General features: G+C 38.5%; 2 protein-coding genes across 2 annotated transcripts; both read right to left on the bottom strand.

The window, feature by feature from the left end:
- Nucleotides 1-2,592: 2,592 nt before the first annotated feature.
- LOC131330033 (probable LRR receptor-like serine/threonine-protein kinase At3g47570) lies at nt 2,593-5,985 on the bottom strand. Its single transcript, XM_058363507.1, has 3 exons — nt 4,773-5,985; nt 3,423-3,860; nt 2,593-2,849 (listed from the first exon to the last, which is right to left on the bottom strand). Exons 1-2 carry the CDS (start codon nt 5,884-5,886, stop codon nt 3,433-3,435), a joined length of 1,542 nt encoding a protein of 513 aa, XP_058219490.1. The 5' UTR covers nt 5,887-5,985; the 3' UTR covers nt 2,593-2,849; nt 3,423-3,432.
- LOC131328568 (LRR receptor-like serine/threonine-protein kinase EFR) lies at nt 5,951-9,898 on the bottom strand. Its single transcript, XM_058361501.1, has 4 exons — nt 9,820-9,898; nt 9,433-9,585; nt 6,003-7,390; nt 5,951-5,971 (listed from the first exon to the last, which is right to left on the bottom strand). The coding sequence occupies exons 1-4, from the start codon at nt 9,896-9,898 to the stop codon at nt 5,951-5,953; spliced, it is 1,641 nt and encodes a 546-aa protein (XP_058217484.1).
- Between the last annotated feature and the right edge of the window lie 1,976 nt (nt 9,899-11,874).

Below are 11,874 nucleotides of genomic sequence, written 5' to 3'. Positions count from 1 at the left end.
AGTGTAACACCCCGTCCCACATCGAAAGTCTACATGGATGATCTTGGGCATATAACAAACCTTGTAAGCTACTACTAGTACCTTGTGCTTAAGCTTTTGGGCCATGTGGTGTGGCTTGTGGATCAAAATCAGGGTACTGGGCCAGTGGTCTGCTTGGGGTGTTACAGGTGGTATCAGAGCCAGGTTGTACACGACCATGTGGGCCTTTGGAGTTTGGTTGGATTAGGTTATTGGTTTGATTAGTATCGGTGATTATATTGCTCAACCCCTCGCGAGGACGCGAGGCTATAAAGTTGGGAAGATTGTAACACCCCGTCCCACATCGGAAGTCTACATGGATGATCTTGGGCATATAACAAACCTTGTAAGCTACTACTAGTACCTTGTGCTTAAGCTTTTGGGCCATGTGGTGTGGCTTGTGGATCAAAATCAGGGTACAAGGCCAGTGGTCTGCTTGGGTGTTACACTAAGACTGTTTTTGGCGAGTGTAATCTCCAGTAACATCTAGCATTTGCTCAAACTCGACGGGATACTTCCGTGAAGAATATTTTCAAATAGTTCGAGATTTAGTAACGAGGATAAGTTTCCGAAAGACGAAGGAATGTCACCTATTACCTCTGAGAAACAAGCGATGCATGCTTTGAAGCTTCCCGAAATCACCAAGAATGTTGCCTGTCAAATGGTTGTTCTTTGTTGTTAGTCGCTGCAAATTGACCAAATTCCTTATCCCTCTTGGGATGCTCCCACACAGCTTATAGTCGTTCATGTTTACATAATTAAGACTAATGGAGAAATTAGTTATTGCTTCAGGAAACACACCTCCAAAACCATTGTCGCTCAGTCCCAACTTTTCCAAATGGGTGGCATTGATCAAGGAGAGAAAACTCAAGTCATCTGTTTCCCCTGTTCCTAGATGATTTAAAGAAACATTTAACCACCGAAGATTATGCAGCTTATCTAACCTAGGCATTTTTCCGGTAAAATTATTGGCGGTCAACTGAAGGTAATATAGATTGGTGGCATTTGATATTGAACTAGGAATGGATCCAGACAAAGAGTTCAAAGTCAATCTAAGGAACTCGAGATTAGGAAGTGAAGTTCCTAGGTTTGAGGGAAGAATCCCTTGGATTTGGTTCAGTGCGATATCGAAGCCCGTAGTGGAAGAGATATTAAACAACGAGGAAGGAATCGTACCGACCAGCCTGCTCTTCGCTGATGCAAAAGTTTCCAAGTTTGTTAATCGGCCTAGATCATCAGGTATTTTCCCACCAAAATTATTTGAGGATTTATGGAGGATCATCAAAGATGATATAATACCAATAGTTGCAGGCACACCTCCTGTTAGATTGTTTCCTCTAAGATACAATCGCCGGAGTTTAGATAAGATGACGAAAAAGACCCTGAAAGTTAGTCATCTTATATGTATCTATTTAACCTTTGTGTTGGGGTCTACCCATAGTGGTGGGGTTATTTTGTATAACACCCTTAGTGTTGGGTGTTGACCGTATTTACCCTTTGAGTCCCTTATATATAGTTGTAAACCCTATTAGGGTTAGGGTGTGACATAATATGAGGGAGAGGATGAGGCAAGCGTGGGGGGCCGAGTTGTGGCCTTCCAGAGAGGAACCGGCGTGTGGTTTCCGGAGAGTTTTTTCATCTTTATTGTATATTGTGTGAATATATAATCAAATGGAGTTTTTCTCTGAAATCACTGCGTGTGTTTGTGTGCATGGTGTCCCTCTCGGTCCTAACACTTTGTTCTACTTTTTCTGTACTTTTCCGATTCATCTCATTGAGATGAATGACACAAAAAACATTTAATTCGAATCTTGTGAAAATTAAAAGAAATATTTTAAAAAATGCAAAAAAGTTTGGCTAGAGAGCACCTTAGGAAAGTTAAAATTAAGGTCCGTGTGTTTGGTTGTTTAGTACTCTTAATTGACAAATTCTTATTAAATTCATTATTATTTCGCTTACGCTTATGAAATCTTTTCATCAGAAATAAAATGTTCACAAAAAATAGACCCATATGACGAGGTCTTGATCATATTTCATTTTTCTCTTAGTGCGCGCATGTCCTGAGCATGATTTTGTACTCCTTGCACACCAAAGTCAGTACGATTTGACATTGAGTACATCGTGTCTTAATTTGGTGGGAAATTTCTTTCAAAAGATGCAGTATGCTATTCAGTACGATTTGAACAAGAGTTTGTATCTGTGTCCCGTCCATTAATCAGTACATTTAGTCGTGTTTTAATTAGCTAGCCACTACATCAGTTTCTATAAATTCACCAGGTTTTAGTTTGAGAAGTCACTCATAATACCGGCACGTACAGTGGCATGTGGTGTTTCGTGTTCTGTATTTGTGGATTTAAGGGTGTGTGAATATAGTTTGGAAACTGCACGTGCAATTCTTTTGCTGTTCGGTTGATTGATATGTCAGGAATTTATCTCATTCTGTTGATATGGCATAACGAGAAAAATGATTTATTTTGGTTATTGGTTTTGTTTTTCGTCAAAAATGAGCACTTGCAAATGAATGAGTTTTGCATTTAGACGAATCCCACTTTAGCTGCATGAATACAAATGAACAGCAATAAGAAAAATACAAACCAATTTATGTATCCTTTGCTAGAGGAGTCCCACTTGACATGTAACTCTTAAAGTACATTTAAATGAGAAAATTTTCATTCTTGAAACAAACTAAAAATACAAGAGGAACATAAACTTGAAAAAAAACAGAAATTGAACAACAAACTACCCTCTATAATGCATACCCAAAGCAATATGGAGCATCACAAAGTTGCGGTCTCAACAGATACCTTCAAGACCCATCAAACCTCAAGCACCTATGAGGGAAGAAGAAAAGTTAGTTATTGAAGAATGTTTGATGGGAGATGATAATCACTTGCAGAAAATATAAGTTTGGTCGATCGAAGCTGCAGCGCAGCAGCTTGAAAAATGAATATATAAAGAAAAATGCTACTGTACCCCAATTTCCAATAAATGCAAGAAGGAAAAAAATGCGCACACAGGCCCCAATTGATAGCTGCAGAGGTTATTCAAGAACTTGCGTCATTGAAGTTATGAATGGGAATATGGCAGTAGAGGTTCGCTGTCATTCTGAAAAACACTTACACGGAGGTTCTAGTTGAATTTTTTGATTCTTAAGTTTGAATTAGAAATGGAAATCCGACGTTTTGTTCATAGCTACGGACCACACGAGAACTATTTCAATTGACGAAAAGTGGAGCAAATGAAAACATCATGTTTGTTAGGAACCTGGGTGAAGTTAAACAAAACTAAAACTTTTCTGTAAGTCAGCACTGATGTTTTGCTCGACGAGTGCAGAATTGTGGTGGTTTCAGTGCCAAACACAGATTTTTTCTCCAGTAGTTGTAGAAATGTAAAAGGGGCCATACCTGCAAATGATCAGTCTGCAATTCTAGCTCTCCCGCCTCCATGTACTCCAACTCCGAGAAGAGTGTTCTTGATCACATTCAACTGAGTAACAATGTCTTTGATATCCGGTCGATCACTTGGTAGTTCTTCAGAACAGGCTATTCCAATTTTAAGAATTGAAGTCAAGCACTCCTTAACTTCATGAATGCTAGCTGGGCTTTTATTCTGAGAGATGTTAATGCTTGAGCTTGTCTCTCCTGTCACTGCTTGTTGAAACAGTGTTGGATCACCAATGTTCGCTACTTGTTCAACCATAGCCATCTTAACGATGTTGTGTAGAGTCAAACCACCGTCGAACATGATATCAGTAGGTCTCTTCCCTGTGAACATCTCTAATAAGAGAATACCGAAACTGTACACATCACCGGACGTTGATACTTCATTTCCCATGCCATACTCTACAATTCATGCACCATACAGAAAAAAAGTAATTATAAAGCTGCTTGGTAAGGTCCGTCTCAAGGAATATTCAAGAAAGTTCAGCAAGACAATATTTCTCTTCTTAGCAAGAGAAATAACAAGAAGATTAGCAAGAGTTATGTCTCTTCTTGGCTTTTTGGTAGAATAACAACATTTAGTTTCGCTTGTGCAACCAGAAAGTCCTAATTTGAAACAAGCTTCATTGGTTCACATGATATACTTGTTACCTAACCATAACTTATCAGTTACCCTTATATATGTTGAAGATTTGTAATCATCAGGGCTTTATTTGATGTAATAAAGGAATTACAAATTCTATCCATTGCTATAAAAATGAAAGTTAGTATCAGAGATGTTAGTAGACTGTGTTTTTTGAATGCTTAATAATTCGTTTACAATGAAATAGAAACCTGAGCTCAACTCAACTCCTCACATTATCACATCCTGTAACATGTTATGCTTCATGCTTTGACTCCTGCCAAGTAAGTTACTAGAATTTGTAGATGTTAGCATGTGGATCATATGTGGCAAAAAAAAATCCAGACTCAAGAGAATTATGAATCGCAGGAGAGATGAACGAAAAATGGCTACAAGATACTCTAAAAGACGTGGGAACATCTTGTGTAATCAATAAACGAGTACAGTTTAGAATATATATTTTTGTTGTCTTGGCAATAACAGAGGATACGTGTTACTTCATCTCAGTTTCAAAAAACAGTCTAATACTTTTGAAAGCAATTAAGATGATGTTGTGAGTAGTATACCAAAAGAACCAGCAGCTTTATCTCTGTGTTAGGACACAAGAATCAAAGGAGAAGTGAATTGATCTAAAACACCTTTGGAAGTATAGGAGAAAAGAAACACGATATGAGTCTGAGAGGTACATTTACCTGGAGCTGCATAACCGGAAGACCCCCGTAAGCCAATAGAACTTGATTGATTTGCAGAAGAAATACATGTGGCATCTCCAAGGAATCTTGCTAACCCAAAATCACCTACACGTCCAATCATTTCATCGTCAAGAAGAATGTTGCTTGGTTTCAAGTCACAATGAACAATTGGTTCTGAGCAATGATGGTGAAGATAAAGAACTGCAGAACCGACATCAATTGCGATATTTAACCTTTGTAGAAGGTCTAAACTCTGTGACTTGTCATGCGCATCATCTTCTTTCTCATTTGGATGCAACCACTCCTCTAGGCTCCCATTGACCATGAACTCGTAAACCAGAGCTTTGAAATCATCACCTTTATAGTCAACACTTGAACATGCCGTGAGGACACTTACAAGATTCCGATGTCTAATGCTCCTTAACGCCTTGCACTCGGCAATGAAACTCTTGGCAGCTCCCCGAGATTGAAGGTTTAGTACCTTCACGGCAGCAAGTGTTTCACCCTGATCAAGATCAAGAATTCCTTTGTACACGGAACCAAAACTACCCAAGCCAATTAGATTGGCTGGAGAGAACCCATTGGTCGCTTTAACTAGACTCTGGTAGGACAACTCAGCAAATGATTGGCTGAAAAAGCTAAAAGATGGTACCTTCATTGTCTTGTTAAAGCAACGAAGATACACGAAATACATCATCAAAAATAGACATACAAGCCCAAAAGACGATGGGAGAACCAATTTCATGATGTGAGTAAATTTCTTCCTTGCAAATCCCTTAGATTGGCAACTGCGTAGTTTTAAATCAGGTATACCACCACAAAGCCTCTTGTTTCCCTCAATAGAAATAGCTGTTGCAGTCGTAAATATGCCTCGTTTTGGTACCGCACCCTCAAAATCATTGAATGATATGTTTAATTTCTGTAAGAAAATAAAGCTCTCTAAATAGTCTGGGATTCTTCTTGAGAAATTATTCATAGAAATGTCTAGTTCCTCCAAGCCTCGCAATTCACTCAAAGTTGATGGAAGGATTCCTAAGAACTTGTTGCCCTTCAAAATAAGTGATACCAATTTCACACAGCTAGCAAGGATGCTTGGAACATTACCAATCAACATATTGTCAGAAATTTTAGTGTTTCAAGATTTTTTAAAATCCCGATTTCCACAGGAATGATACCAGTCAAGTTATTATGAGATAGGTCTAGAGCAAACAATGATGACAGACTAAAAACTTCTTTGGGGATGGTGCCACTAAGATTGTTTTTGGCGAGTTTAAGTTCCAGCAACTTCTGGCATTTGCTCAGACTCGACGGGATGCTACCGTGAAGATTATTTTCCGATAGGTCAAGAGTTAGTAACAAAGATAAATTTCCGAAAGATGACGGGATTTCACCGGAGAATCTATTACCTCCGAGCACCAAGAGATGCAGGTTTTGAAGTTTCCCAAAATCGGCAGGAATGTTACCTGTCAAATGGTTGTTCTCTGTTCCAAGTAGCTGCAAATTGACTAGATTCCCTATCCCTCTTGGGATGCTCCCGTATAGTTTGTTGTCTCTCAAATACACGTAACTAAGACGAATGGAGAAATTAGTAATTGCTTCAGGAAACACCCCTCCAAAACCATTGTAGGCCAATCCCAAAACGCTCAAATTGGTGGCATTGATCAAGGAGGAGAGAAAACTCAAGTCACCTGCTTCCCCTGTTCCTAGATGATTATAAGAAGCAACTAACTTCCGAAGATTACGCAGCTTATCCAAAGCAGGCATTTTCCCAGTAAAATTATTATCATCTAGCCCAAGGAAATATAGATTGGTGGCATTTGATATTGAACTAGGAATGGTTCCAATCAAAGAGTTCACACTAACTTGAAGGAACTCGAGATTAGGAAGTAAAGTTCCTAGGTTTGAGGGAAGAATCCCTTGGATTTGATTCATTAAGATATCAAATTCCCTAATGGAAGAGATGTTAAATAACGAGGAAGGAATCGTACCAACGAACATGTTCCCCGCTAACCCAAAACTTTCCAAGTTTGTCAATCTGCCTAGACCATCAGGTATATTCCCATCAATATTATTTTGGGCTATATAGAGGTATGTCAGAGATGATAAATTACCAATAGTTGCAGGCACACCTCCTGTTAGATTGTTTCTTGCAATATACAATAACTGGAGTTTCGATAGGTGACCGAGCTCTGTTGGAATTTTACCAGTTAGCCTTTTTCTGGTAAACTCAAGGGTAATGAGACTAGAGCAACGAGATATATTGGCCGGAATTTCGCCGGTAACTAAATTATTATACAGTGAGATGAATTCCAGTCTACGTAAGTGGCCGATTTCTTGGGGGATGTTATGGCTCAAGCTATTGTTTTGCAATCTTAACCTCATAAGGAAACTTAAATTTCCAATGTGAGGCGAAATGGACCCTGTTAGTTTGACATTGGTAAGGTTTAACCGAGTGACCCTCTGGTGCCGACGGCCACACGATACCCCAACCCATTGGCAGAAGTGGGCGGATTTATTCCAAGAGTTTAGAATCCCAAGGGGATCGCCGGTAATCTCGGCCTTAAATGCTAGTAAGGCTTGTAGGTCAGTTTCGTTCCCGTAGTGCACAGAGTCGGGTACTGAACCCACAAGCAAGAGAACAACAAAGTGCATAAACAGAAAAAGGAAAAATGAAGGTGGAAGTAACAAACCCATGTGTTGTAAAGGTCTGCGGTGGAGCGGATTTTGCTGCTCACTTTGTGTTGAATCTGAAGAAGAAGAAGAAGAAGAAGAGAGTGGTGCAAGGGAATTGGAAGTGAAAGGCTGAAATATTTCGGGTGGAGTTGTTTGAATGAGAGGGATGTTGGGTTGAGCTGCCGTTCGGACAAATAATCCACATTGGCTTATTTTTTGTCTTTATTCAAATTTTTTTCTTATCACTTGGCTTATTGTCATTTTTTTAAGGATTATTGCATCCTCACGACAAGAGAAATCTAAAAAGTTAAAATTTTTGACCGAAATTCAATTTTTTTTGAATAAAAACGAAAAAATTGGCTTATTAATTTTTTTTCGTCTTTATTCAAAAAAATTAGATTTCGGTCAAAAAATTTTACTTTTTAGATTCCTCTTGTCATGAGGATGCAATAATCCCCAAAAAAATGACAATAAGCCAAGTGATACGAAAAAAATTTGAATAAGAACAAAAAATAAGCCAAAATGGCTTATTTGTCCGAACACCCAGGTACATAAGCTTGCACTTCTCCAAGTGGTGGAGCCCTCTTTTTTTCCTTGCGTGTTGCCTTGAGGGGGAGAAATTATTTGAAGAAATGTTTGGGCGAAATGAAGTAAGCGAAAAGGAAAAGTTCTTTGTGTTTTTTTTTTTTTTTGGCATTCTTTCGATCAAAGAATTTTTTCAGGTCAGGAGGTTAAACATGATTTTCAACAAAATCTTGTGCCTTTTGAAAACTTTTGAAGGAAAACAAATCTCAGTGCAAAGTTAGACATGTGATGAGTCCCACAACTTTTTATTGACCAAACCAAATCAGACTGAGTCTTATATCTCAATTAATTGGGGTCTGCTACATAAATTCTTTTTTTCCATTGACCTCTATCAATGGCCATTTGTTTATTCACCGAAAACACAAAATATACAAGAATGCCTCTTTGCCCTAACTTTTTTTTGACTTTTTGGCACAGTCTTTTTTATTATTTGCTAAAAGATTTGGGTAAAATTGTCAAGAAATTTTTCAGTGCCGGGTGGGTACCATATGGTGCCCGCTCAGCAGATTCGGGCTGTCCGTTTCAGTTTTGACGACTCGGATTTGGAGAGAGAAAGAGGAGAGAGACGGTTTCAATTTGGGCCGTCCAATACAATTTAGGACGGCCTGAATGGACTGCTCGGGTACCACGTGGTGCCCACCCACCCGGTACCCAAATTGTTTTCCAAATTGTCACACCACATCATTTGTCTCTAAGAGAAGAATTAAAAAAGTATAAAATAGAGACCAAAATTTTATAAAAATCTTGTAAGATGACACAAAATATCCAAATATTTAGTATAGGAGTATGATATAGCTAGATGGTCTTTTTATGTTTTCTTCGTCATCTTATATGTACTTTTTTCCTATTTTTATCTATATTTTTATACTTTTCGGATTTCTCTTATTGAGACAAATGATGTGATGTAAAAATTGGACTCCAATCTTATAAGAAATAAGAGAAATAAAAAAAAAAAACATGCAAAATAAGATTTCATAAATAAGCGTGTTTTGGTTGTTTATTACTTGCCATCTTCGTTCGAGTTTAGCCGTTTAGGAAAGTATACGATTAGTCACCTTGGACATTCATTCTTTACGATGATAATTTTCTCCAAATTTGCTTCTTAAATTAGTTGTAATTATCACTCAAGCTTATGAAATCTCTTCCTACAAAAAATGGTCCACATAAAATTGACCCATTTGATGAAGCCTTGACGAAATTTCTTAATTAATGAGGTGATAACTTTATTTTTCCTTTAGCGCATGTTTCTAGGATTGATTTTGTATTCCTCTAAGCATAAGACTCAAAAGTTGAAACTCCAACGGCCCTAACAATCAGTCAGCACCACAAACACATACACAATCTCAAGTATTTTAAAATTTTGATGCAATAGATAGCAGGGTTTTATGGTCAGTCCGTGAACCCAAGGATGCCTTCGCATAAGGCATGAACCGTGGGACTGGGAGAAGCTGCTGTGCAGCTTCGTGCTCCATAGCGTGCTGCGCACCTGCCGGCGAGGCCTTGCCGGCATCGGTCCGGCGATCGAAGACGTTCACTGCGTAGAGCTCGTCGAGTTCTGCGTGCACGCCAAAAATCAGCTTGATCAAATATCGTTAAGTGTCTCATCCGAACACATATAACTTGAAACAAATGGATCCAGTGGTTTTGATCCAGTGTTTTGTATCCATTAGGATTTTTTTTTTTCAAGTTATATATATTCCGACGAGGCACTTAACAATATTTGATCAAGTTGATTTTTGGTACACTTATAGTACTTGACGAGCTCTACGCGGTGAACGTCTCCGATCGCCATACCGATGCCGGCAAGGCCTCGCCGGCGGGTGCGCAGCACGCTGTGCAGCACGAAGCTGCACAGCAGCTTCCCCCATTCCTGAACCGTGACTCTGACCTCGAGTCTTCCCACTTGCCCCAAAAGTCAGTCTTCACTGAAATTAACACCGGTGAATTAATTCTACCATGTTGAGTCTATCCACTTGGCCCAAGTCAGCCTTCAATTGCAATTTGCATCAGTCTGTCTTCCCTTCCATACACGTTTACGGGTCGCTTTCTTAAGTAAAGTTTTTGACCCCACCAGGTGGTATGCACCGCGTTACAATAAATCTGCCTTCAAGATATGACAAAGCCAGAAATTAAATGATTATACCGACCAGTGTGTTAACAATACAAACTCATTCGGTTTCGATGGTATCTGTCATATCAGGAGTTGGCGACCAGCAGTGGGAAGTCCAGGAATTTATACAAGTATGGGGTCATTTACAAATTAAAAAGTTAAGATGATTTCTTTTCGTCGAAGAGCAAATGTCGTTGAAATTGATACTCCAGTATGACTTTTCTTAGCACCAAGTGACTGTCTTATTTTTAAAAATTGTGACATAGTTATTGAACTATTTGTTTCGATGTAAAATATTTTTCATGTAAAATGTTTTTTCAGAAAAAAAAATCTTTAAACTTTTATTTTCAAATGTTTGATTGGCACTTGAAAATATTTTCGGAAATCAACAAAATTGTATAGGGAGATATAAAGGGGGGCTTAAATGGTAGAGAGATGTGAAAATATTTGAATTGAACGTGGGTCAGAACTGACGATTGGAGAAACAAAGCAGTGAGAATTGCCGTAGAAGGCAGCGGGTTCATTTCGGAAAATAACTTATGAAAGATTCAATGGTAAGTCATTTTCATCCAATTAATGAAAAATATTTTACATGTAAAATATTTTTCTCATTTTTTATACAATCAAATACCGAAAAATAGATAAAATATTTTACCGAAAAATATTTTACATCCAAACATATGGAGCTTTAAAGAAAAACAACGCAAGAAAATCCTTTCAAAGCCTCTCCTGTCTTTACCATTTCTATACTCGAACTCGAAATTTCATACGTAAAAACCCATAAATATACATTGCAACCCATGACACAAATTTACACTGAGATTATACTTAGGACTCGACATTTCTCGGACCGCAATTTGCACGGATTGGCATTAATTGCACCTGTGACTGGAATACGGCCTGAGTGTTTCATCTCTTGTTTTCCTGGTAAAAAATGCTCAAATTTGAACGAAACATTTTGCCAGACAGTTGGTTCGCGTAAGAATTCAGTCAAAACATTGAATGAAAGAAGATGGTAACAGTACAGTATTTTAACTTGGAAGGTGGGTTGGGGAGAGCATTGTAAAAATGAATATGTTGCGACATTCGGAAACGGAGGAACCTTTTAAAGGATATTTTGTCAAAGCGTATTTATGGACTCTTCTACGAAGTTGGTCTCGTATGGGCGGGCGGAAGTTGAGATTTTGGTGTGAACACAAACTTGGTTTGTCTCAGTGCCCCATCCAAGTGCGGAGCTTTGGGCGGCGGAGGGGAGGAGATAAAATGAAGATGAGAAAGATAACTTTAGTCAATTTAACCTAGGGGCAGTTTTGTCTTAAAATCGTTAAATTTGAAGTGGGGTTATAGGGATCAAATTGTGGGTTGCAAATAGAATCCGCCTAAGTTCGTCGTAAACATTACGACGGTGATATATTCTCTAGAAAATCACAAAACTATGCCTGTATTCTCCAATAAGTATTCACGACCGTGGAAGCTCACCTTTGTTCCTATTCATGTTTTTTTTTTTTATCAGAGCTTTGGTCATGCTGGATAGAGGTTAATTAAGTCTTTTGGACCTGTTAGATTTGTCCCACATCACTTATTTAAGCCATCCAAATTTGGTTAATATATTCTGAAGGCTACTCCACATATTGCCAATTAATTTTAGGTTGAAACCCTCCAAAAAATTTAACAGGACCGAACCCCCGCCATCTCTCCCAATCCTGGATTTCTACCACCAAAACCACCCCTCCA

The sequence above is a fragment of the Rhododendron vialii genome, chromosome 6a, assembly GCF_030253575.1.
Source record: "Rhododendron vialii isolate Sample 1 chromosome 6a, ASM3025357v1".
Classification (NCBI taxonomy): Eukaryota; Viridiplantae; Streptophyta; class Magnoliopsida; order Ericales; family Ericaceae; genus Rhododendron; species Rhododendron vialii.
The sequence above is the reverse complement of the archived record's forward strand: the minus strand, read 5'-3'. Positions and strand labels throughout refer to the sequence as shown.